The 27,994-nt window shown below is 35.8% G+C and overlaps 1 protein-coding gene and 1 long non-coding RNA gene across 3 annotated transcripts; one reads left to right on the top strand and one right to left on the bottom strand.

Annotated features, from left to right (window-relative positions):
• The first annotated feature begins 710 nt into the window (after positions 1–710).
• Positions 711–6,332, top strand: LOC104648736 (uncharacterized). The gene is made up of 5 exons (XR_003247717.2): positions 711–770; positions 1,843–1,903; positions 4,627–4,830; positions 5,090–5,125; positions 6,096–6,332. It is a non-coding gene; the product is annotated as an uncharacterized lncRNA (long non-coding RNA).
• Positions 6,333–7,018: 686 nt separating this feature from the next.
• On the bottom strand, positions 7,019–27,419 carry LOC101264844 (PX domain-containing protein EREL2). 2 transcript variants are annotated; one of them, XM_004244903.5, is made up of 10 exons: positions 27,056–27,419; positions 24,948–25,058; positions 16,310–16,408; positions 16,070–16,156; positions 15,595–15,703; positions 14,642–15,450; positions 11,456–11,620; positions 11,118–11,357; positions 10,507–10,725; positions 7,019–7,426 (listed from the first exon to the last, which is right to left on the bottom strand). In XM_004244903.5, the coding sequence occupies exons 1-10, from the start codon at positions 27,143–27,145 to the stop codon at positions 7,190–7,192; spliced, it is 2,166 nt and encodes a 721-aa protein (XP_004244951.1). In that variant the 5' UTR covers positions 27,146–27,419; the 3' UTR covers positions 7,019–7,189. The 2 variants fall into 2 exon arrangements, with proteins under 2 accessions (XP_004244951.1, XP_025888149.1); XM_026032364.2 differs by having other exon boundaries at positions 16,310–16,400; positions 27,056–27,405.
• Between the last annotated feature and the right edge of the window lie 575 nt (positions 27,420–27,994).

The following is a 27,994-nucleotide window of genomic DNA, read 5'->3' as shown; positions in this document are numbered from 1 at the left end:
ACTGATTAATGACATAATAATATGATTTGGATCATTCTAACAATTAAAACCTAACAATCCTAACATTCAAGAAACCCTAGGTCTAGATGATTTTGAAGGAATAAAGAATCTGACTGAAAACTAGGGACCGGATTGGCAAAAGGAACCCACTAGTGATACCCACATACCTGGTGATTAATTTCACGGAAAAATCTTTTGATTTTTGGGATGGAACTGATCACTACAAAAAAAGAGTGATTAGCAACGGATATTAGCGACGAAACTAATTACGTCACTATATAACTATAAATTAGCAACAAAGTAGTCATTTCGTTGCAAAATTTACAAATATTTTTTTGAGTTAAAATACACCACCAGATTGGCGACGGAATATGTATTTTGTCGCCAAATAATAGCGGGAAACTTTGGCGCCTTAAATTTTGCTACAGATTTCGCAACAAAGTAAGTTTAATAAATTTAATAATATATTGTGACGAAATTAGTGACGGACAAGCGTTGCTAGAATGTAAAATATATTTTTATAGACTTTAAATTATGTATTGATGGAAATTTCTATCTCTAAAAATTAATGTAAATAATTATTTTATTTATAGCGAAGGGTATCAGAATCCATCGCTAAGTTCGTTGTAATATTTTTTTACACAAAAAGGAAACAAAATTACAATCCCCTAAAAATTAGGTTTTATATCTCTGTGAAAAGTTCCAAGAGATCCGCAACAGTTGAGTTAAGAATTCTCTGGTCTCCTTCACCTTCCACCGGTCTCCTTGAGGTAAGAAATCAATTTCTCCGGTCTCCTTCTCCTTTCGATTGCTCTCGTCTCTCTTTTCTTTCGATTGTTACCGTCTCAGATTCATAGTGAAATTGCTCTTGTTTCCTTCATCCTCAGGTAAAAGGTGAGAGAAACCTTGGGTAATTTCTCTTTTTTCATATGTTCGGTGAGTTTCTAGTGCGGTGAAGAGGAAGATTTCGACTTCTATTTGGTCAAAAATAATTTGGGAAACGGGATGGGGTTATCAGGGAAGAACATGAGTCTTCTTTAAATTTTCTTGGATACGTGATGTTAGGCATATTGTAAACCACATTGTCTACTAAACTCACTCTAGCACAACAAAAAATCGCCGGTAAAATCACTTCAGATGGTAGTTCTTCTTCTGCTTCACCACCTAAAACTTGTAAGCAATGTTTCAAAAATAAAACGATACTTGCTAATTATGTACACATTATAAGATACTTGTAATTATTTATTGTATGTTCTTTTTAAGCTTTGCAGGTAGCTTAACAAATCTTACAGATATAACTTTCTCAAAGTTGTTAGAAAAAGAGAATCCAAAAAAGATAAATAGGTATTTACATGATTTAGCAACTAGATTTTAATGATGATTACATATCTCAATGATTTTTAAGATAAGAGTGTGTGCTCTATCTACTTTAGCATTCACAGTGAGATATGAGAGGAGAATGAGGTGTTTTAATGGCCTAAATTAGCTTCTACGTTCATTACCATAAGAAGAGATTTTCTATTGTTCTTAGTCTCTTCTTATTAAATTGTTAGTAGAAGCTTCAAACTAGGTTTTTGGCTTCTTTTCTAAAGATCTTATGTGTTAGATATACACTTTTATCATGATTTCGATGAAATGTATGTGTTTTCCTTGTGTCTTTCCTTTTAGTGTTGAAAGGATTGAGTTAACTATTGTTTTTAATATTTTACTTTCTTTCGTTACTGTTGTTTGCTTGTACTTTTCTCTAATTTCTGATTTTGAAAAAAATTTAGATTTTTTTTTACTCTAACCTTGCTTGCTTCTACTTTGCTTGATGAAATTCTTGATATCTCGAAATAACAGTGACAAGAAGTCTCCAAGCTTTTCACTGTCTAGTCACTACCTTGACACTGCTTGGAGAAAGGTAATGTTTCCTCCGTAATCTTCTCCTCGTCTTCTTCTATTCATGATATTCCTCTTCTTCTATTCATGATATGCCTCGCTAGCCTGTTGTTGTTGTTGTTGTATCACTGTTGTTTGTAGATGATAATTGATGAATTTAATTTGCTACACATGGGTTCTTAATGGATTTTGTTGATTCATATTAATGTGAAAGTTGGCTTTTATCGTTTAGCATTTAGTATTGACGCTTATTTGTTTCTTTTTGTTTGAATCTATTTTAGGTGACTAATCTTCGCTATATCGTAGAATCTCTGTTCTTCATTTTTATTGTTTGTAAGCCTATTTTTTACATTCAGTTTTGCTAGTGTTAATGATGATTTCTTTTCAACTCTAATTCTTAAATACCTTTTGTTTCTCATCAATTTTGTGGGACTAAGTCTGCCTAGTGAATAACTATCGAAATTATTTTTGTTTTTTCCTAAATGCATGTTTTGTTATTATTTGATGAATGTGAATGAGATTACCTTCCGGTCCACAATATGTATTTGTTATTGATTTTTTATTCTTGTAAATTTAAACTTTATTAGGAACATGAATAATCTACAGCGTGCTTGGATGTATGATAGGTTGGATGGTCGAGGGGCTATAAATTCTAGTTTTGTGATTGGAGTGGATAAATTTATCCAATTTGCATGTTTGCAACAGAATTGCATGAGTGGCAATAAAGTTAGATGTCTATGTAAGACATGTCACAACTTTATGTTCATGGATGTTGAAACGATTAAGCATCACCTTTATAAATCTGGATTTGTTGATAACTATTTTATCTGGAAACATCAAGGAGAAAGAAATATGATTGGTGATATTTCTTGTGATCAAGATTTGAATGGTGGTGCTACACCTGAATTAGGATATGATAATCCATACCGTCAAATGATTTTAGATGAAGATGGTCCTAACTTTCCCCAAGGTTCAAGTTGGCAATCTTTTGGCAATACTGAAGACGAGTCGTCTCATCCTTGTGAACCTTCAATGGAGGAAGATCCTAATCCCGAGTCTAAAAAATTATATGATTTGCTACAAGCAGCTAATGCAAAATTATATCCCGATTCTTTCCTCTCTCAACTTGCTATTGTCTCCCGAATGTTAAATATTAAAATGGAGAACAACATGTCACAGAGAGGTTATAACCAAATAATGCAATTGTTGAAACAGGCTTTACCTGAAGATAACATAGTGCTTGATAGCTACTATCAGACCAAGAAGCTAGTTCGTAGCTTGGGTTTGCTAGTTAAAAAGATTGATTGTGGTGAATCAGGATGTATGTTGTATTGGTGTGATGATGAACATCTTACATCTTATACATTTTGTGGACATGATAGATACAAGCGTCGTGTTGGCTCTCGTAAGAGGAAATTGATCCCTTACAAGAAAATGTATTATTTTCCTTTGATTCCTAGATTGAAAAGATTGTATGCATCTCATGCTACAACTGCTGACATGAGATGGCATTACGAGCATACAAAAGAATATGGTGTAATGTGTCATCCATCAGACTATGTGGATTGGAAACAGTTCAATGACACTTATCCTTTTTTTTTTTGCTAATGAACCAAGAAATGTAAGGTTGGGATTATGTACTGATGGTTTCCAACCATTTATCCAGTCTGGGAGCAGATACTCTTCATGGCCAGTGATTGTCACACCTTATAATTTACCTCCAGGAATATGTATGAAAGAGGCTTATATATTCTTAACAGTCATTGTTCCAGGGTCAAACAATCTCAAACATAAAATAGATGTTTATTTGCAGCCTCTAATAAAAGAATTGACTTTGTTGTGGGAGACAGGCGTGCAAGTATTTGACATCTCAAAAAAGCAAACTTTCAACTATGGGCAACTTTGATGTGGACAATCAGTGACTTTCCAGCATATTCTATGTTATCATGATGGAGTACTGCAGGTAAGTTTGCATGTCCATATTGTATGGAGGAAACAACCTCTTTTAGATTGACCCATGGTCAGAAAAACATCTTGGTTTGACAGTCATCGGATGTTTTTTGACCAACATCACCCATTTATGAGAAATCGTAAGAACTTTCTTAAAAGCAAGATTGTGCAATGACCTCCGCCCTATAGAACAGGAGAGGAAATACTGAATCAAATTTGTGATTTGGACATAAGAAAAGTAAGGGAGTTAGATGCAGAAAAAGTCAATCGAAGAGTGTGTAAGTCTTGCGGATGGAAAAAGAGAAGAATATTTTGGGATTTGCCTTATTGGAGATTAATTAAAAGAATGAACCCATTGATGATGGACTTTTGCAAGAGAATCATGAAATTCACATAGTATCCACGGAAAAAGAGTATGAAACTGATGAGGATGAGGATGAGGATGAGGATGAGGAAGATGAAGAGGAAGAGAAAGAGTTTGAAGAAGACAGTGACTAGTGCTCGATCATTTGCTATTGTATTTTCATTATATTCTATTTGTTTTTGATTTTCAATAGAGGATAATCTGTAGTAGTTTCTGCTTTTCAGTTTGGGAGACTTATTGTAATGTAAATTTTTTTATCATTTCTTTGAATTGAATGACATTCCTTGACAATGATTGTGTAACAATCAATTTCTGGAGCCTTATTAGAAGCACATGATAGATTTTATATCAACAAGATCATACAGAAATAGTTTTCATATTTCATTTTTGTTCCAAATTATCTAACAACACTGTTTTTTTTTTTGTTATAGGTATTGATGGAGACAAAGGTCGTGGAAAATCCTTAGGTAGGAGTAAACCTGATGTTAGTGTAAGCATGCCAAATATTCCCAAGCCCACTAGATTTTCTCCTCAAGAAGGTGGTACCCCAACCAATATTGTAACGTCAACTCAGAGTATTAGCCCAATCATCTCTAAGACACCTCCAGTTACATCAAACGAGAGTAACCGAACAGGTTAGGGTATTCCTACCCACAACAATGTTCTGGAGCCTTATCACAAATTCATTCTTAGTGTAAAGCTTCTGATATAAGTTCATGAACCCTTCACTTTTGTTACTATTGTTTTAGATAGTTACTCTTGTTACCCTTGTATCTCCAAGTACTAATTTTTTTACTTGATTAACAAGCTCTTAGTTACAGAGACAATTTTCATATTTCAGCATTATTGTTCCATGTAATCTCATTATCGAACAACAATGTTATTTTTTTATAGGTATTGTTGGAGGCGAAGGTCGTGGAAAATCCTCAGGTAAGAATAATTCTGCTATTCGTGTAAACATGCAAACTATTACCAAGTCCGCTACAGTTTCTCCTCAAAAGGTGGTACACCGATCATATTGAAATCTCAACTCAAAGTACTAGACCAACCATCTCCGAGACACCTCCAGCTACACTAAATGACAGTAACCTAATAGGTCAAGGTATTTTTACTCATAGCAATGTTCCAACAGGTCATAAAAATATAGTTGTTGAAGGCGAATCCAATAGTAGCCATCCACGGACCCTTGTCTTTCTAAGTTCTGTAGGGTTAGTCTATTCTTTTGATTTTATTCCTACTTGTTGTGTTGATGACACTTGCTATCTTTGAATTAAGATTTATGATAGCCCTCCTAATAACCTCTTCTAATTTATAAAGACTGGAACCTTCTCAAATATGTTGTAGTTTCATATTCAAATCTTTCAAAAGTGAGGTTGATCCCAATGGAATCAATTGGAAAGGTATTTCAAATGATGTAAGAAATGTTTATTTTGGAGAATTTAAGGTATAAGTTTTCATCGTAAGTGATTTTAGCAAGTATATTCCCATATATAGATTAGACATTAATGTACTTTCAAAACTTGTTATAGAAAAAGTTCTGCTGGGATGTTTCCATTAGTGAAAACGAAGTCAAAATACAATGGATGGTTAAGGCATCATTGAACTATAGGAATTTCATTTCTAAAATAAAAAAAAGGAGGAGTTAGGAGAGGTTACGTACCAGAAGATGTATGGGAAAGATGGATGAAGCATTGGGGAAGTGTAGAGTCGATTAGGAAATAAGAAATTAATTTGCAAAATCATCGTGGCGATCGTGAAACTGATGTTGGGACTCACACTGGTGACTCCATTTTATCGGAGAACATCGCAAGAAACTTGTTAGTATATATATATATTTTACAAACTCTATAACAAACATCTTCTCTTATATGACATATATAACGTGATTTATTTTGTATAGGCTATTGAAAAAGGTCGAGATACCACGCCAAGTGAGTTACATCTGCATGTTCATACACATGGACATGATGGAAAAACAATTGATATCCATGTAGTCTAAAACTTGGAGGTGTTTCGGTTCTTTCCTACTACATTTCATGGTGCATTTTTTTACTGTTTCAAAGTGTATTTGTTGCTGCTGTTTGGTACAGTTCTAATGATGTTTTGAGACTTTATGATGCAATTCTAGTATCATTTTAGAAAGAAACTACAGACACTTTTTTGATGCTTTTCTGGTGCAAATTTTCCAATTTTTTTTGGTGTGATTCTACTGTTGTTTTATAGTGACTCTAGCTTCAAAAAGTGTTATTGTCTGTGTGGTACTGTAATAAGATATAACTCTCTTGACATGATCTTCTCTTGGGGTGGATGCTGTTAGCAATTACTTGGATACCCATTGTCATTGTCTATGTGGTACTGTAATAAGAGATAACTCTCTTGACATGATATTCTCTTGGGGTGGATGTTGTTAGCAATTACTTGGATACCCATTGTTTATTACCACGGACAAAACAACTGCTACACTAGATAGAGGTATTGACACATGATGGTTCCTTCAGTTGTACTGATTGACTTCTACTATAATGATGTTATCTACAGTTAAGATATTATTATTTACTTAAAAGAGAAAAAGAAGAATGTATACTCGAGCTATGGGACGAGAAATTAAATGCTAATCTTTATCATCCTCTCTTCCTATTTTGAAATTTCAGAATCATGTCCTCACAGGAACACTAGTCACCTGGTTGGGAACATCATTCAAAAAAGATATGGAACATTCACTGGGTTATCTTCAAGTGTCAAAATTTGTACTGCATATTAGATATTTTGCTGTAATGAGATGCTATCAAGCAATTATATCAATGTTCTACAATGCATATCCAATTCTTGTGAAGTTACGACATTTTGCATACTACTTATAGAGCTGTATACATAAGGATGCCTTGATATTACAATACCAACAGTCATGTTGGATGTCAAGTCTAGATTATTTTCATGGGAGTACGGGTTCAGATATACTAGATATGACAAAATTTTACAATATTTACCCCCACTTCAGCTATCTAAATGCTTGCTTGTTTTGTACATTTCACTCTCTCCAGGAGATGACATTTTCTTTTTCACAGCATAACGGATGACTGAGTTCACCTTTTTCCGCAACTTACCATTATCAACAAGGATATTAGTCAACAAGTTTCTCAACTTTTTATCTACAGTCCAGGAGTCGCTATCTACTTCATTCATTTTCTCAGCAGCAGCAGAAGAGGAATCTGTTCCTTCATCTGTCTTCACCTGATAAAAAGAAGTCACCACTACTCGTGTCATAGAGTGAACAAATACCAACATGCATAAACTCATACAAGCAAAAACTTCAGGTAAAGCTGAGGCAACAAGTTGACAAATTATAACAAACCAGAGCAACACAAAACAAGATGTTGTAGCCTCTAAATACAAAATCAAGACCTAGATCACTTGTACATGTAAATATATGACTTGAGTTTGTGAACCTTCGTTTAACCCAAGTGATCCCACCACCATATTTTTCTCTGACTCATGAAAAAATTAACTAAATATCATTTACCAACCAGCCGTGTTCTAAATTAATGTGTGCCTACCAAAGAGAACATCTAGCACCTATGTTGCTTAGACTGTGGGTGTGTATCATCCTCCCAAAGTAGTGCATTTTTGGAGGATCCAACACACTGCAACAATATTTTTTGAGATTCCGAGCAACATAATCTAGGACTTAAGGAGCAGCCAAGTTTCCAATTTTTTTTCTGGCTTAACTTCAAAATTTGATTTGTATTAGTGATTCAACTTATTTTTATTTATTTGAGGATGGTGGTCTCCGGGCAAAATTTTGATTTGGCATCAGATTGAGGTTCTTGCAAGTATTTTGAAGTGCAAAGAGAAACACTGCCAACAATTTACCTATAGGCATTCCTTTGGTTCCAAGCACAAAGCAGAAAAAAATTGGGATGTCATCATTGAGAAAACAAAGAAAAAATGATCTTGGACATCCCAATATCTATGTTTGGTAGGAAGAGTTGCACTAATTCACTCAGTCTTGGACTCTTTACCCACTTAACTGATGTCCTTCATTCCTATTCCTAGTGAACTATTAAAGGTTTTGGATTCACTTAGAAGAAATTTTCTTTGGCAAGAGAAAAAGATAGAAAAAGGCTTCAATCGTGTTACGTTCCCTGTAGTACAACAAATTAGTAAAAGTGGAGGATTAGGAGTGAGAAACTTAAAGGAATATAACAAGAGCATACTTTCAAAATGGTTGTGGAGATATAATCAGGAGGACCACGCTCTGTAGAAAGAGACAATACATCGCAAATTTGGTCAACAGGATCTCCGGTCCACTAGTGAAGTCACTGAAAATTACAGTGTTGGGGTGTGGAGGACCATCAGAAACTTCTTGGTGAGTCTCAAGAACTCAAAAATAGTGATAGGCAGAGGGGAGAAAAAGTTCTTGCCAGATGATTGGTGTAGAAATAGGACTCCATGGGACCTATTCCCTAGTCTTTTTTTAATATACACAAATCCTGATAGCAGGATAGAGGAGAAGTGGTCTCCACAAGGTTGGAATCTAGTATTTAGAAGGATTCTTAATGACTGGGATATTGATATAGTGGTGGGGCTCTTGAGCCTGACTGGTGGATTTCGGGTTCTATCCTAGAGCCAGACAAACTGGCATGGGGACATCACAAAGATGGGAGATTTTCTGTGAACAGACTATACAATTGGGGCTCAGAGGAAGTGCAGGAAGATCCACTGGACTTTGGAGCACAATGTGGAAAAGTGTGGCCCTAAAGAAGGTGTGCTTCACTTGGCTGGTTGCTGGGAAGAGTTGTCTCGACTCATGAGGCTATGCAGAAGACAGGCATCATCATAGTATCTAGATGTCTCCTCTGTACAGAAGCTCTGAGGACTAATAAGCACCTTTTCATGCATTGCAGAGGTGGGGCTCTGTATACTAGCATAGATAATGAACATTGGATTATGCAAGAGCACAGTTCTGACCTCCTAAGTTGTTGGATCAAAAGAGGAGGCACCTAGAGTCGGAAGAGATAGTGGAGTACAGTTCCAGCATGTATTTGGTGGATTACATGGAAAGAAAGGAATCAAAGAATTTTTCAAGGAAATGAATATACAATACAGAGGATCAAATGGAAAGTAATTCCTACTCTAGGTTTTTGGTGTATAGAACAGGATATAGAAGAGGAGATCCAATTAGTGGACTTCAAAGGCCCTTTGTAGGTATTTTTCCTTTTCCTGTAATTTTGGAGGTGGCCAGCATAGACCTCAATGCTGAGGAACACAAAAGTTAGCAGTTACAAAAGAACTATATGAATATCCATATTATTATCTGTTGATTAATCCATTTTTATCAGTGTCAAATATGCGCGGATCGGATATTTTATCCTTTTTGTTTAACCCATTTTTGATCTGCCCATATCGGATCCAACCTTATCCAGCAACAAATCCATTTTATTCGTGCTAAATACAGGCAAATCCGGATATTTTATCCATTTTGTTTAACCCATTTCGGACCCGACCATGTTCGGCCCGACGCGTCTGTTTGACACTCCTAGTTATGTACGAGACAATCATTAACATATATAAATAAGGCAAAGGGATAAAGAGACCAACCTGACAAAACCAATGTTCTTTACATCAAATAACATTCAATTTTCTTTTGATTTTGTTTTTGGATAACAAGGTTTAAATAATTTATAATAGAATTTGTCTTGAAATAACTTATGAAGAAATATTTAAGTGAATATCTTTATTATTTCGAGTGAAGCATACGCTTCAGTTTTTTGTTTTTTAATCGAAAAAGTACTTTTAATTTTCAGAAAAACGTTTATTTGGAAAAACATGATCAAGAGAATATTTGAAATCAAAGAAAAGAATTATCGATATATTTAGTTTCTCAAAATGTTTTAAAAGTGGGGTTATGACTTATGATTTAGCCCATCTTGACCCAACCCATCTTATCTCAAACAAACTTTGGGACGGATCGGGCATTGACCCATCTATTGGTTCCGGCCACTTGACCCGCCCAACTTCAGCCCAAACAACTTTTCAAGTGTATAGAGTTGGGAATACAAGATTTCGAGTTCCACATTAATTTGTCTATCATAATTTATATTTTATCTTCCCCTGTTAGGTCTGTCGTACTTACCGACATGATAAAATGAAAAAGTCATATAAGAGGATGAAATGCATAAAGCTTTACATGCCATTTCCACTGCATAAACAGCTATCACAAAATTGCAACTCATAAGTCATTTGGCAGAAAAATCTCAATAGAAAGTGGCAACTGTTTTCAAATGTAAAAATGAAAATTGCAGCTTCCATACCTCTGCAAGGAGAAAGTTGATTTGGTTGTCATAGGTTGTGAGGAGATCCAAGGCATCTGAGCATGAGACATGATCCATGACAAGGTCATCTTTGTTTTCGTTGACGAAATTAATGTTGCACTCCTCAAAGCGCTGTCGAAGAACTTGGCATTCATGTAGCAGCTTCAAGAATGAAGCCCTTGCTTGTTCATTGGCTAGCCTCTCCTCTTCATAGAGTCTCTGCATATATGCAAGAGAAATTTCAGTAACAAGAAATATATAATACAGACGAGGATATGCAGATCTGCTAATACATGAATACAGTTTATCCTTTTAAAACTAAAAGAGATCTCTATAATTGAACAAATTATACTGAAAGGTCTCAATTTTTCTCGTACTACTATACTACCCTTTCCTTCCACATAGAAAGTTTAGTATTGTAAATTAATTAACAGACGGGACTGAAAGGAATTATGTCAGAATGTGATTTATACAGCATATATTAACATATATTGAATCATAATCAACATATAGCAAGAGAGGCTAAAGAGTAGTTCACACCATGACAAAGTTATTGATTATTCTAGGAGGGAACTTAATGTGAACAACAGCAATGGAGTAGCAAGGTATACCTCAGCCTCCAATTTTTCTTCAAGAGAATGATTTAGCTGCTTCTTCAAATCTGCTTGTGAGCCTCGAAGTGATTTTACTTCTTTAATGAGTACTTTAACATCAGCTTTTGATTTTACTTCAAGTTCTTGATGTTGTTTCTGCAACTCATTAAGTTTCTGTTTTGTGGCATCCAACTCTTGCAAGACTGTGTCTTTCTCCTGACTGGCATAGTCTTCCATTGAAGCATTGCCCAGTTTACCCTAACAATGTTTGACAAATAAACGGTCTGATGTTAACATACAGACTGAGGGAAAATCATCATAAACCAGAGGATAATCAAGTGAAATGGTGGAATAACCTTATGTGAGTTCAATTGCAGTTCCATTTCCAATGACTTCCGCCGAAGCTCTTCCATATCCCACTGCATCTGGGTGACCCTTTCCCTTTCAATCAAGATTGCTTGCTCAAGGTTTTCTTTGCTTTTCTGTTTAGTAGCCTCGAGCTCCACTTCCAAATCCTTAACCTGGTATTATTACTATTATCTCAGAACAGAAGAGCATCACAGAACACCCATTTATGACCTCTAATTAGGGCTTTCCAGAAAAGCTATTTTCTAACAAACAAAACAATTTATTCCTGACTATAACATAATTGACATTCTTCTGTTTTTTAATAACATGGTGTCCGGGCAACCTTGCACGCACATCAACTAATCTATTGGGCGGGCCTGTGGCTGCTACTTCCACCAACACGTATTGGGTAACTCACCAACCAAGGTTTACACAAATTGAAAGTATTCACAGTGTTGCCTCCGCTAGAGTAGAGCCTTGGTTCCCAAGGTTGTCACTCCATCCCTTAGACCACTAAAGTGTACCCCCTTGGGGCCGACATTATCTCTATTCTCAATGCATATTAGCATGATGTTCATAGCATAGATCTTTCTTTTAGCTATTACCTCTATAGTTAAAACAAAATTAGAAGCAAGAAGATGAGAAACTTGCCAGATTCATAAGTTTCTTTCTTTAGTGCACAACTCTTTCACATTCTTCACATATATAATAAGAAAAGGTCCTACTTGATCAGTATTACAATGTAACCCAGCAAGGAATAACACGTTAACTATTGGTTTGCCTGGTTATCTGATCCTCAAGATGTCTAAGAAACAGTTTAACAAAAATTCTTTGCTTAAATGATGACAAATGAGCCTTCCCAATTATGATATCTTACAGTACATCAAGAATTATAGACTTCAGCACAAGCACTCACTCAGGTTTCCCACTGTCTAATATTTATGCACTCACCTCTCATAAACTGAACGAATGAAGGAAATACAAACTCATGTTTTCCTACTTTAATCTACTTGATATTCAATTAATCAATATAAATAACACCCCCCTCAACTACACGTGAAATCCAAGCGACACACCTTAACTATACATGAGTCCTTTTACCCCTAATTATTTTGAAGGGTAATAAACGCATCCTTCCATGCTGAGGTGGCACAGAGAGTTTGTTCACTCTCTTAGAGGCATGTGAGATACGAAAAAAAAAGGTATTAAAATCTGATTAATATGGAGATGTGTTCATTTTTAATTGGATATTTTTATAGTTACTTAGTAGAGATAATTAATTAAAATAAAAACTTAAATTGATATCTTTTTAATTAAATTTCTTTTTTTTTTTATGAAACAGAGTCAAATTTTATCATTTTGTTAACATATTTAAATTGTCGGAGAATTCTTTTCAGTGTTTTTCATTAATTTGTGTAGTATCGAGAGAATGTTTTTTCCTTTTTCATTTTTACTCAAATACATAACTTGAAATTCACTAATGAGGAAAAAATTGCATAGTAGGAATATAATTTAGGCAACATATAAAAATAAAATAAAATATATATATATATATATATATATATATATATATATAAATGATTAATTACCCTCCCCCTCCTCAATTATCCACGTCATACCCCTATACTCTACCCCTACCCCAGCCCTCACCCCCACCCCCCGCTACAGTTCTCCAATAATATGACATCCCACCCCCACCCCTACCCCAACTCCATGCCGCTTCAGTTCTCATCAATAACCCCCCCCCCCCCACAACAAACTCCCTTCGCACTTCAATCGGCCTTTTATCTTAACCCAAATTCAATCAGAAAAAAATGACCATAATTTTGAATTCTTCTCGGATTGAAGTTCAAAAGATTAGAGTTCAAAATAGAGGTAGTTTCTTCAATCGAGATTTTGGAGCATATTTTATGAAATTTATTTGGGTTGACAGAAAAATGAAATTGATAGTAGATACTAGATATTGAATCTGGTGGTAGTGAAGGGATGAATTTGGTGGCGGGTTATAATTTTCATGGTGATGCTATGAGTTTTAATGGTCAAAATAAGTGGGTTCAGTGGTTAGAGAATGGGTGTTGATAATGAAGAAGAAGGAATCAAATGACATGGAATTGTATATATCTTTTTAGATTTTGATAATTTATTAATGTGGCGCTAACATAATGAGGACTTGGAGGCAAGTGTAAAACACCTCCCATCATGTGACTGGCTATATAGATTTTAGGCTGTGTTTATTACAGTTTAACACAATCAAGGGGGTTACATGTATAGTTAAGCCGTATCGCTGGAATTTCGTGTATAGTTGAGGGGGTACTGGTGCCTTCTGATAAAAAACTTAAATCAACTCATACTTCCACATTGTTTCATCTTTCATCTCTGTACTTCTTTCTCTTGTTATTTTTTCTGGGGTTGGGTTCATGTGTTATAGCCTTAAAGGTATCACAATAAATTCCTCGTCTCTACTTCATGAAGGACCAATTTGTAAAAGGCTTTTCAACAACCGTAATGAACATAGAACCATCATTCGTGATCTATATCACTACTTGGGGGTTAGTATTAGGAACACTTTCTCAGCATTATCTGGGAATTTATGGTCATTAACCCATGATCCGAGAAGTTCAAGTAACAACACATAAAATATGTTTACTCTCAAAAATCCTTGGCAGCACAGCTATACCAAGAACATATGTTTCTATCGCCGAAGATAGATTTCATCCAATATCCCTATAAAAACAAGCAGGAACAATTTATTTTATTCTTTTATTTGGTAAGGAAGCTTTAATTACCAAAATTTTAAGTACTATTGAGGACCAAGAGTCTCATAGCTTTTTTATAAATACACAAAAAAGTTTCATATCCTATATACTTGGTACAAGGAAGTTACAAAAGCAGTAAAAGAAAAAAAACAGTAACTAGCTATGTGCAGGAAAATCGCCCAAAAACACAGAAAATATCAGTATTTTAGTCTGTTGAAAGATACAGTGTTGTGAAAGGTGGGTTTTCTTTGCTTCTTAGTGGTCCATGAATCATCCGGTAATTTTGGGGTATGGCACTGGCAGACCTACAATGCAACTCCCAGCTATACAGTGTTGTCATAGATAGCTTGCAACTTGGGAAGTTCTTATATATTATCCTTAGCTTCATACTTATATATAAATAGTCTTCTTTTTCAGAGAAAATTAGAAAAGCAATACCTTAGTTGTGAGGTAGTCTTTCACAGCAATTTCCTGATTTAATCTCGAGATAAGATCCTCCATATCAGTTTTTGCTGTTATTAGTCTCCTTTGCATGGTTGCAAGCACCCTGTTCATTTTTTGGCGGTGATCTGAAGGAAGTAATAACTGCATATCATTTGGAAGCAGTAAGTCAGTATTTTCAATGTTTGCTGACGTGTCGCCCATTCTGGGGAATTCAACCAGCCCTTGTCCATATAAATTGGGAACTGCTGAACCTGACAATTCACTGCCCCTTTGGGAACTTGTATCGCTTCCAATGCTCTCTGTTGATAACTTCCGACCATGACGGATGACTTTGGTGTTCTCCTGCTTCAAAGAGAGTCTGTTCATACCATCAGTACCAACAGAAAGATCAGAAAAATTGGAAGCATTTCCATTAGCTTTATTGTTCTCTTCAAATTTATTGTTCTCTCTGTTGTGCAACCTATGTCTAGGATAATTTCCAAGTTGTTCTAGAATAGCCTGACCCATGAACAAGCCTTCATCAATATTGGACATCCCATACTTCACAAACTTATCTATTGGACTTGTTACATCTTCATCCAAAGAGAGATCATCTGTCCCAAAATCAGAGTTATTATCCCTTCCAAGGCGTGGAGTGCCAACATCAGATATCTCATAAGCTGTGTCACTACCATAATCTGATGTGAGTGATGAACTCGCAGCTATTCCAGACAAGCTTCCATTAGGATGAATTTGAAGAGAAGAAACAGAACTATTCACAGAAGGATTTGATTCTGAAGCATGTTGGGTTTCATCTGCAAAGGCTGAAAAAATTATAGTACTAATTACTAAATGTTAACTCTTAGACATAACAAAAAGATAAACTAAAAAGCAATTTAGCCACATGTCCAATCTTTTTTCAGGGAAATGAATGTTAAAGGACAATAATATTGTAGCAACAGACATACAAGATCTAGCAGCAGCTTCCAGTTCAAGAAAAGATGCCACTGGAACACTTCTTGAGACATCAATATCAGATAGTACTTTGGTCATCCACTCCTCCAAGGAGGACCGTCTCTGGAAACATACAAGTGCATGAAAATTGGAATTATCATATAGAACTGCAGATGCAAGCATCACTTGGAAAGAAATCTTTGTAGTTTAACCCAACATTTCCATTATTTCTAAAATGTAATAAGACAAAACTTACATTTTTAACATTTGACGCTTTCCAAATAACATCCTACCGTTTTTTGCAGTTATTGTTTCACTAGAACCATTTGTTATGAGAATAAGTACAGAAGAAATCTTCAAATTCCACAAAATAAAAACTAACGTACAGAAATTTGGCTCTAATTTTACGATGGATGTGATTCTGCTTCAACTTAAACTTTTAGTTATGAAAAAACATCTTACATGATGTAACAAGAGTATAATGCTTACCTCTTCTAGGAGGGGTCTAGTTTTCATCCGCAAGAAACCCTTGGGTGGCGCAGGAGGAATATTCTTCCTTGGAAATATTCTTTTCAGCTGTGACACAGAATCAACACGCTATTAAGTACCCTTTGATTATTAAGGAGACAACTGTCAATTTTGATTATGGCCAAGAACTTTATCATGTCCTTTTAACATAAAAGTTTAGAAAAAGAAAAACATATCTAAAAGGAGTGTATGCAAACTTACAGCAGCAAGAAACTTCAAGAAATCATTGAACCTTCTTAATACGACCCGTGTAGTTGTATTCCCTTCTGGTGATTGTAAACCAACCAAAACCCTGTAAAACTGTCTTTTAACATTGTTAAGTTCAAACTTCAATAAATTCTAACACATAAGAACCAAATATTGACAAAGCAAAAATATGCATCAGATTATAAGTTTACTAGGAAAGGTCCCCTGGACCGAGGGGTCCAAGTTTGGGATGTAAAAATTAGTTCCACATGGGCATTTCAAAATTCGAATTCAACTTAGCTATAAATGATAAGAAAACAACTCGAGATATGCCAGCTTCTGACAAGAAATTATATTTGAAAAACAAAAAGGAAAACTTAAGCAACTTCTTTTGCAGCTGAAAATGATCAAACCTTCTTGACTTTGTCAAAAGAATGATAATATATTTTCCTGTTTAAAAAGTTCACTTATACACTTCGAGAACCTATCATACGTCAACTACTCATCTCATCAAAGTAGAATTTCCCTAGCTAGAAGCAGCGAGAAAACTCAATCCAACAGCACCTGCTACTTCAACTATTGGAAGTTTGAAAGCGCATAGAGAATCTCTAGTCTCATCATATCAAGGAAATGACCACAAGATAAATGATATGCAAACATTCTATTTTACACTCTTGAGTTACACCAGTATTTTGTTAGAAAATGATAAACTCGTGATATATAACTATTCCATCTTTTGCTTCAGAATCAGCTTTATCACAAAAAATAAGGTAACGAACGCATGGGAAAACACCACAAAAACCACTATACATTGCGAACATCCTCAAACCTGGAAACTGACTTATGCTAGGACCTACTATGCTAAAGGAACTCTTTGTACTTGTAAAACATATGACACCTAGGCCTAACTCAGCCCCAAAAGCTAGCTTATGAGGGGAGGATTGTTCAATTCAATATAAGCAGACCACCGTCCATTCCCCAACAAACATGGGGCTTTCACCCACTCTAACAGTACTATTGAACAATAGTTTCAAAATATAGCCGGACACTGCAAAAGATGAATCTGCAGATACATTCGCAGCAAAATGCAGAAGAAATCGCTGCTTGCTGCTACTCATTTCTTAAATTTGGGGTATGCAATGAATTTTCTACGTTCAGCAAAGGATGCATGGATGGGACCACCCCACTAGCCTTCATGTGGATCTTTGGAAAAGAAACATAAGAAAGTTCTTGACAAGTTAGAAAATTTGATTGTAGATTTGGGAAAAAACTCATGCTTTTAGTTAAGTTTTGTGCACCAGAGATGAGCACAAACTGTGGTTGGCTTAGAAGACCTCGCGATTTCAGGGGAATACAGATTTTCGAATCATACTCCATTTCAACCTCCAGCCCTTTGTACAGAACTTTTCATGAGGCTGCAAGTATCGGATGCTGGCTGGGGTCAAAAAGTCTCTCTTCGTCGGATGACTCTTATCCTTTATCTCAAAGCCTCATCGGCATGTTCAATGATCCTTTCCATCACAGACTCAATACAGAGACTATTCACAAATGGTTTCAGTCCAGATTGAAGGTTACAGCAGGCTTCAAAGTGATCCCCCTGGACCACAACAAGTTCATCTTTGAACTCCCATCCAGACAAGAGGTAATGAGGGTAAAGGCAGGTGACTGGTTCTGGAGTGAGAGGCATCTAAATCTCTCTTGGTGGTCGCCGGAGGTGCGTTCTCAAGCAGTCTCACAGGAAAATGTATGGATTAAGGTTTTAAGAGTTCCCTTAAACACATGGACCTCAGAATCTTTTAATCGCATCACAGACTTATGATGAGGTTTTAGAGGAGTTGACAAAGACAGCAAACACACGACCTACTCCTAAATCTCCTTGCAACTCCACTTCTCTTCTCAATACGGATTCAATTCCCCCAGCAACTCAGAATTAGACATATTTACTATCTCGCAACAATTATCTCCCTCTTCCATGGCAATATAAGCACAAAATTGACATCCCTGTAGGTTTGGAGACATCAAGATGATCAAAGATGGCAATGTTAAAAACATGCAAACTACTAGGGGTGGATGTAGCAGGATTTGAGAACGAAATCCTAGATATTATCCTAATGATAGAGTTGAAATGAAAGCTTCAGGAGCAAGAACAAAGAACAGAAACAAAAAACAGGGACTGTAGGAGAAGGGAAGAACAAAGCAGATACAGAACTCAAAATGCTGGCATGGGGCTTCAAGAAGGCAGTGGAGGGAAGAATAGGAGCAGGTCTCAAAGAGCTCTTTCCAGATGAGAGTCAAAACTTTTAGGACTCTATTTCTCAACATAACAAAGACAAGTTGGACTATGTCAGAGCATACTGCAGATCTGCTTAGCTGCTGGACGAAAAGAGGAGGCAGCAAAATAAAAGAAGTGGTGGAGGATCATCCCACAATGCATCTGATGGACAGTTTGGAGAGAGGGAAATGGGAGGTGTTACGAAGATTCAATTCCATCCAGAAAGTTAAATGGAATTGTATAATATCTTTCTACTTTTGGTGTAAAGAAGTAGGTTTAGAGGATATAGATCAGTTTGTACATTTATTAAGATCTCTAAAGTATCTTCTTTTCTAATTTTTTTTTCATCTAACATTTTTTTAAGGTGTCCAGCATGCCATTAATGCTGAGAAATACACATTTACCAGTTTCAAAAGAAATAGGCAGGATGGAGAACACTATACCTATCTCCGCGAGGGAGATTGACCCTCATACAACTCAGTTCTTAATGTTACGCCAACATACATGATGTTATTGTTCCCTGTTCCAGCGCGGATCATCAAAAGTTCAGAAGAGATGAGGAGGAGGTTATTGTGGCAAGGACACAAAGAGAAGAAAGGCTTTCATTTAATAAAATGGAAATTTGTGGCAACTGGGAAAAAGAATGGAGGACTGGGAATAAAGAACGTGAAGCTTCAAAGCAAAGCACTCGCAATGAAGTGTTTGTGGAAGTATTCAGATGAAGATCATACAGGTGCCAAATATGAAGCTGAAGATAGCTGGAGCCTGGATGATCAAGGATATGACTTTACCTTGTAGGGTCAGCTTATGGAGATCCGTAAGAGCTCCATGGGAGGAAGTCAAACTCAACTCGAAGGTGAAGTGGGGCAATGGGAATAAGACGAAATTCTAGAAGGAAAAATGTTGAGATGGTTAATCAGGAACATCTTTTTCCCTGACATGTACAATCTAGTTCTTTCTCGACAAAAGATCATAGCAGAGATGTGGACAACACAGGGATGGAACTTCAACTTCAAAAGACAACTTAATGACTGGGAAGTGATGAGGGTGGCAGAATTTCTCAACATTGTTGGAAATTTTAATGGACACTAAAGAAATGAGGATGTGTTAACGTGGAAAGGTGACAGCAGAAGCATATTTAAAGTAGGGGCATCTTACAAGTTGATCATTAAATAAGTCTTGGCCTAAACATATATATTTGTACTTTTTCTCCCTTTGTGCCTTTTTTAATTGAAGTTCACATTTTTTGGCACTTTGCACTTAAAGCCCCAACCAGCCTTAGAGCTTTTCTGCACTTTTCTTTTGATAACACTGAGTCCTGCAATGCCTTTTTCATTGCACTCACACCAAAGAAGAAAGGGCCAATAGATCTAAGGAATTTCAAACCACTAAGTGTGATAGGTAGTGTCTACAAATTGGTGGAAAAAGTTTTAGCTTAAAGGCTGAAAAAGTGGAAATCGAAATTGGTTTCTGGGCAACAAAGTTCCTTCATGAAGAATAGACAGTTCACTGATGCCTCACTGATTGCAAATGGGGTACTTGACTGGAAACAAAGAAGTGGGTAAACAGGCCTTCTTGGGAAGTTGGATATCAATGTTGCTCGGACTCTTCAAAAATGTCTACGGGTGCATGTTGGATAATGGATATAGAAAAGGTTTTTGATCAACTGCACTGGACTTATAATTGAACTGCTGAAGAAGATGGGCTTTGGTAACAGGTGCTTAAGGTGGATATTATTTTGTATCTCCATAGTCAAGTTCTCATTCTAGCAAACAGAAGTCCAAATGGGTTCTTCTCTCCTCAAAAAGGCCTCAGGCAAAGAAGACCAACTCTCCCCTTTTCTATTTATTCTGGGTATGGTGGAGCTCACTCAACTGCTGGATAGGGCCAAAGAGCTCTAATGTATACAAGGTTCAGGTGGCTGGAAATTCCAACACCTCTGGCACTGCTTCTCATCTGCTTTATGCATATGAAACTCATATTTTTTTGGGGCAGACGGCCATCAAGTGAACCACCTCAATATGACCTTGATGGTCTGTGAATCAACTTTTCGTTTACACATCAACATGCGCAAAAGTAAAATTTACCAAGCTAATCAAGCCCCCGACCTAGAAGTTCTAGCAGAGATCTTAAGTTGCAAAACTGATTCTCTCACTGCTCTACTTATTTGGGCCTACTACCACTGGGAGCTAAGTTCAAGTCTACTGAATGTAGAATGAAGTCATTGACAGATCAGTACCTCTCTCTAGGAGGCAGTCGTACCCTCATTAAAAGTAAATAGACAACATTCCCACCTATATCATGTCACTCTTTCCTATGCCAAGCTCAGTAACAAAGCAGATTAATAGACTTAGACAAAATTCTACCCGAAGAGAAAAGCAAAACTCATAATTTCTCTGGTCAAATGGCAAAAAGTGATTCTTCCTAAGTCATGAGAGGTTTAGGAATCGCCGAATCGGAGATTTGAAGTTACTCTGGAGGATTACTTATAAAGTGGTTATGGAGATATGGGCAACCTGAGACTGGATACTGGAAAGACATCATTTTAGCCAAATATGGTGCCCAGAATCGCTGGAGCTCCAACAGAAGTACAGAATCCCATGGTGTTGAGGTCTGGAAACACATCAGCAGCTTACAAGAAGATTTTCTGCCTAAAGGAATGGTTTCCACATTAAATTCTGGGAAGATTTATGGCTTGGGATATCACTCTTAAGAATGCCTACCCAAGGCTCTACCAAATAGCAAGCAACAAAGATGCTTCCATTGCACAAAATAGGGAAGGCAATAACAGGACCTATTTTGTGGAGAAACCACCAAGACTGAGAAATAAATGACATCCGTATTTTGGTTGTTCTAGAGAATCACAATCCATCTGAGATTCCAGGCAAACTTCACTAGAGAAAGTCAAAAAAAGGGGAGTAAAATACAAAAGAATGCTACAAGATTGGTTGTTCTGAGAATGGTATGCTTGAGAAATGGCGTTGGAAACATGTATGGAGGACTAGGCAGCCTCTAAAAGTCAGTTGTTTCACCTGGACAGCTTTAAAGGGAGCCTGCCTGACACAAGATAACTCAGAAGAAAAGGCATCATTCTTATCAACAAATGCGACCAGTGTCAACAGACAAACGAGACACTAAATCACCTCTTTTTGCACTGCCCAGCGACAGCTGCTATTTGGCATTTTTCTTCACAATGTTTGGTCCCATATGGGTCTGCCTTTCTCTATCAAAGATGCCTTCTATAAGAGGGATACTATGGAGAGTTGACAAATCCATCAAAAGAAACTGCAACAAGTACTCAGCAGCCATCTTTTGGAGTACTTGGAAGATAAAGAAATTGTGAGAAATATGGGAGAAAAAATATTATTGAATTATGTATCTGAGACCATGTTTATAGACACTATATTACAATCCTTTTCTAAGTGAAATTCTATAGGCTATTCATGTTCTTATTCGTATTCCAACACTCCCCCTCAAGCTGGTGCATATAAGTTGTGTGTTCAAAGCTTGATACAAATATAATTAATACGAGGACTGGTGAGGGACTTCGTGTAGATATCTGCAACCTGATCACTGGACTTCACAAATTTTGTAACAATACCTTCTGAGAGTTTTTTTTTCCTCTAACAAAGTGACAGCTAAACTCAATGTGCTAAGTTCGGGTGTGCGAAAACGGATTTAACCAATAAATCGAGCAGACAAGAACACTCTTGGTTTATTTTTTTCTTCTTTATCTCTTTCTCCTTGCTAAAAGGCTGTCTATGAGCAATATTTTTTTGCTTTCCGGTTTTACGACTTTTGTTAATGGTTAAACCGATAACCCAATAAGATTATATTAAAATTACTATTTTACTCTTTATTATATAACAATGACTTCAACATTTAACGAATCCTATTTATTGTATTTTAGTATTACTTTTGGTCATAGGGAACACAAACTAGAATCACTCCCTCTCTATTGCGATACCTTCTCTATTCTCGACATAAACTAGTATTACCTTCTCTCTTCTCAGTTTTAGATTTGATTGTGACAAACAAAAACAATTAATGTTGTTTCCTCAATTAATGAGTTAGTCTTTAAGAGGAATTTGAACAATTATATGTCAAAAGTGATCAGTGTAAAATTTGAATTGGACTTCTATTCTCGCTACTAATTCTATTTTTATGACCATTGTGTATACATCATCATATGACAATTTTATTATCGGTTAAACTAAAAGCTGAACCGTTAAGAAACATAAACAGATTAACAGAAAACCGATAAAAAGTATTGTATTGGTTTAGTTATCGATTTAGCATGTCCACAAACTGAAAACCAATAAACCAAACCGACTTATGCACACCCCTAGACTGCTAAGCACTATAATTAAATACTGTACCCAAAAATATCAACCCCAAAGTCATCTTGTGAAATCAAAATTTTGTAGCCGAAAAACAAGTAATATGTTGTAGGTTTCCAGAGAAAATCAAACTGCTAGGTAAGTGGCCAGAAAACTTCCCACAGGTAGACGCGTGGGCGTAACTCGCCCACCGATGTAGGACCTCTGATAGGAACGTGAAGTCACATGGGAGGCTGTTTATGGAGCGACTGACTGGGGTTTTGTTGCCTGAACCTGATCTACATTGTGATGGTGTCAAATTCTATATAATACTACTATATAGAGATTGCGATGCGAGCAACCAACGGAAAAACTATGTGCGGTGGTGATCCCGGAACTTCGCTGAAATATTCATAGCTGATATTTCCTTAGTAATGATCCGATATCATGTGAGAAATATAGAAGAATTATTACACATAGACCCTATTTATAGACACTATATTAAAATTGTTTTCCAAGTAGGATTTTATATGCTATTACTGTTCCTATTTCTATTCTAAATTTCTAACAGAAACTACAGATGCTTTGATAGGGACTCAACTCTTACCAGCTCTTTGAAGGGTATATGCTTGGTTAACCTGTATAGTTAATAATATTTTGTACTTTGTTAGTTCCTTGGCTCTCACTTACCAGAGCTTTTTCAAGGCAACACAGATTTTTGACTAGCTATACAGGTTTTTGCTCATCACTCTAGCTTCACGTAGCTATGTCCTAAAACATTTACGACTCTCTTTGTAATCTTGCATCTGCTTGATGCCTTTCTAATGCAATTTACTTACTTTACCAAAAAAATAAAACAGTGAATAAGAGATGTGCATGATTGCCCGAACACCACAGTAATAAAAAAAATAAGAAAAATAATATGATAACCGAAGCCAAGGAAACAGCATAGCTCGTAAGCAGGAACATTTCTCAGGTTAATAAAATTATTTACCTTATTAATAATAATGAAAAAAAATGTATGAGCAATGTAAGGAGAAAAACTATACATCATAACAATATTATGGAGAGCAAAATTGTAAAAGTTGAAATTAAGTGTTTTGAGAACGGAAGTTGCAATTAAGCGAAATACAGAAAAGCAAAATCATCTTAATCAAGATATTTCATTTTTGCTAAAGCATCTTAATCAAACTTTAAAACATTTTAAATTTTTGCTTCTCATACAAAAATAAAGTTCTAAATTTTTAATTCAATTTTACTAACTAGTAATCTTATGGAGTTCTAAATTTCTGATTTCTTATCCATATTAACTAGCATATTCTTTTGACAAACATAACAATTAATATTAATTATTTTATCCAGATGAATATTTGTTCACCCCATTCCTTTAACAATTGATATATTCATGCACCATATTCATTGTCTATTTCTATAGAGGCAGATTTAGGATTTTAAGTTTATAAGTTCTAAATTCCAAGACAGGATACCTTTTTGGGTTCAAGATAAGATTATTTATACATACAAGTGAATTTTTCAGCACAAATACAAGAGTTAGGCAAAAGTTGTCAGGCTAAGGCCAAAGTTACTCTGCCAAACCTGTAACTAACGATGTAGATCCGACGCCCCTAGTTCTTCCTTCTTTTTTTCTTTTTTCTCTCTTTTTTTTCGGGGGAGGGGGGGAGATGTAAATATATCTAGTGCTATCCTTCAAAGGAAAAGCCATTGATTTGTTAAGGCACACAAAATATCTTAACCCTTTGATGCCTGCAATGAAATGCCACCCAAGCTTGGTGAAACATCCTGCATTGCACTAGGTTTTAGGGCTCAAACACCTTCAACAAGAAAGATTTGTCAACTTTCGATGGTGACAGAAATTCTATCTGAAGATCAAAAGCATCCTCTATTTACAAAATATAGATTATGAGATCATTATCTTCAGGTCTTTAGCATTTCAGATCTTTAATAATCCTTAACAGTTATTTGTTTGAAAGATGTACTAGTATTACATTAACTCTATGGTATAATGAAATGAACATTTAACTGCATTGATAAAAGGTTGTACCACTATGGGGTCTGAATTTGTTGTTTTTGCCAGGACAACCCACGAAGGAATTGTAACACAGTAGCTCCAGCCCGTTTGAGGATCGTGAGGCCAAACAGTTTCTCGCCCAGCCTGGAGAGCATATTAAGCATAAGTAAGTGTTTTTCCAGGACAAAAACAAATAAAATATCTGGCAGGGAGTCTGGAAGGTACACCTGTTTTTGACAAAGCAATTATGCTTCAGTACAAGTTAAATGAGTTCAATGTTCCATCTCTTTGAGAGAAAGTGATTTTAAGAGAACGTCATTTGGCAAGAGAAATTTAATCAAGAGTTATACCTCGATTAGGTCATAAAAATATATTAATTACCAAAGTAAAAGAAAGATTTGATATAAGCAATCCTTATTCCATTCAAATTCTACAGCGTCATGTAATTCTCATGAACTAATTGAGTTAAGGAAGAATGCCTTGGTTCACAGACCTGGAATGCCTACGCATTTGGCTGCTTGGCCAAACATCATGAATGCTAGATTAAAGTTCTCATAGATCACACAAGCAAAGTTAACAAACTAAAGCTTATTAAATCAAACTGCCAAATGGAGAACAATGATGATATGAACAACCTAATTCAGTGTCATCAAGCATGCTATGTAGCAATAGCTAGCCTACAATGATACGATAAATCACTTGATCTAGCTTTCTTGATTACTTGTTAATGAAATCAAGCTAATATCAACTACTGTCACAAAAGAAATCATCCAATTCTTTTCTGACCAAAGATATTTTCTAAACACATATAAATATTTTAACAGTGATGAAATTTCTTATGTTACCAATTTCTACAAAAAGAATTACAGTGATGCAAATTTCTGATTAAGTGCTTCTTCATGATCAGCACCCACTTCTCTTCATCATGCGTTGTGTGTGCCATAAGAAAGTCAACATCAAAGTTTATTTAACTTAAACATTATTAGAACAGGGTAGCAACAATAAGCAACTAGCACCGGGAAGTCAACTACGACTACCGTCGATCTATAATCAAGGATACTCGGGTTTTTATGCACTACATAATAGTTTGAATGGACCATAACATTCACTTTGAAACTTATGAAGACTGGCCAAATTAAAAAATTGATATATTTAAGTTTCCTTCTTACCACTTATGTAGGTTCTATGTGTTCTCCACAATAACACTCAGGTTTTTATGCACTACATGATAGTTTGAATGGACCATAACATTCACTTTGGAACTTACGAGAACTGGCCAAATTAAAAAAATTGACATATTTAAGTTTCCTTCTTACCACTTATATATATGTTCTATGTGTTCTCCACAATAACATTTAAACTGAACTGAAATACAAGGATATATATGTGTAACATTCTAAGATATTTTTGAATCTCCTCATATAAATTCCTGGCCCCACCAGGATACCTTTAATATTGGTACCGAGTAATTTACTTATTGCCGGTTACTTGAAAATCTCTATGTATAGTGTATGTTTATGCTCAACTCTTCCAACAGTCTTTACGATGTTGATTAATCAGCTAGGAGATAAGCAGCAAGATAACTCGACATATTAGCAAAAGTCACAGGTCTTGTCTGTGAATACTAACAGGACATATTGTCTAAAACTAGCATGTACCGGACTGAGATACATGCAATGTTCTGCTAATTTCTAATATCTGCATGGAGCCCCAAACTCACGTCACATCCATTGGACATCAGGCACATTAAGATAAATGAGGAACCCCTTATCACAGGTACAAGGCAATTTGCCTATCATCAATTATTGTAAAACATTAACTTGAAAGGCTAATTGTGTTGATAAATCAGCAGGTAGAAATACTAACAGTTAAGTTAACCAAACATATTGATTACATTCACATGTTCTTATTAATAAAGCTGATTCATTTCCGTCCATTAACTGATCAGAAATCTAACTCTATTATTCCCTATCCCAATTCAATATTCAGCACACTTCCGCACTAAATTCAATGTGATCAATCAATGCCCAGAAATTACCGTTCAGTTAATCCAATCATTCTAAGGCGATGGATCAATTGCGTATAATAGATGGATCAAAACTTGTAAATTGCAATAGGAAGTGATAAAGAAGATGACTAACCCAATTTTTGGGGGGAGGACTCCAATCCATACCCAAGGGCAAAGGCGAAGTTCCATCATGTCTATGCTTCGGCGAGATTTGCCTCTGCATAGCTGACTCACAAGTCAAATCAATCAATTGATCCCTCTTTCTCTCTTTAGGTACAATAACAAACCAAACTTTAAAAAAAAAAAATCAATCAGTTGGTGGACTCGGCAAATTTGATATTATGTTTTCTCTCTCTAAAGCATACTGAGTATTTTGAGAGAAAAAGTATTGCAGTTTCAAAGGAGAAGACGATGAACAACAGTGGAAAGTGGAGAGTTTGGAGAAACAACAATCTTGATTTGTTTTGTATGTAAAATGTGTATTGATCTCTAAGCCAAGCGCATGATAACAAATTTAAGTTGGACTTTTCTAAAATGTGCCATTTTTTGGATTCCTTTTTTCTCCGCCCGAGACAAGCGCGTGCGCCACGCCAGAATTTGCCCCGTTACCAAAAAAAATATTTGCTTTTGTAATCTTAAAAAATGGCTATATTTGTCGAATGTCAATTGCTATATTTGTTTCATCTAATTTTAGGCATGCATTTGCCCTTTGATCATGAAGCCTTATAATATCTCCACTTTTATTTTCGGCATGATCCTTAACTTGGTTGTCAACGAATAATTATGTCCTTTTACTTTAAATGTGCACAATGAGGCACTTAAATTATTATGAAGTTGAAAAAGTATCCTACATGACATAATACACATAGGATGTCATGTAGGATGCAAAATTTTCATGTAAAGTGTCATGTACGACGAATGTATCGATTTGCTCGATTTTATACAAGTTTAAGGTCTCATTTGTTTTAATTAAGAGTAAGAGGTCTAAATCTCAATACACATCCAAATATTAAGATTTGCATTAAGATCGTGGTATTTTGAATACCCATCTGAATATTATGATGTGCTGTCT

Source organism: Solanum lycopersicum, chromosome 8 (assembly GCF_036512215.1).
Source record: "Solanum lycopersicum chromosome 8, SLM_r2.1".
NCBI lineage: Eukaryota > Viridiplantae > Streptophyta > Magnoliopsida > Solanales > Solanaceae > Solanum > Solanum lycopersicum.
The sequence above is the reverse complement of the archived record's forward strand: the minus strand, read 5'-3'. Positions and strand labels throughout refer to the sequence as shown.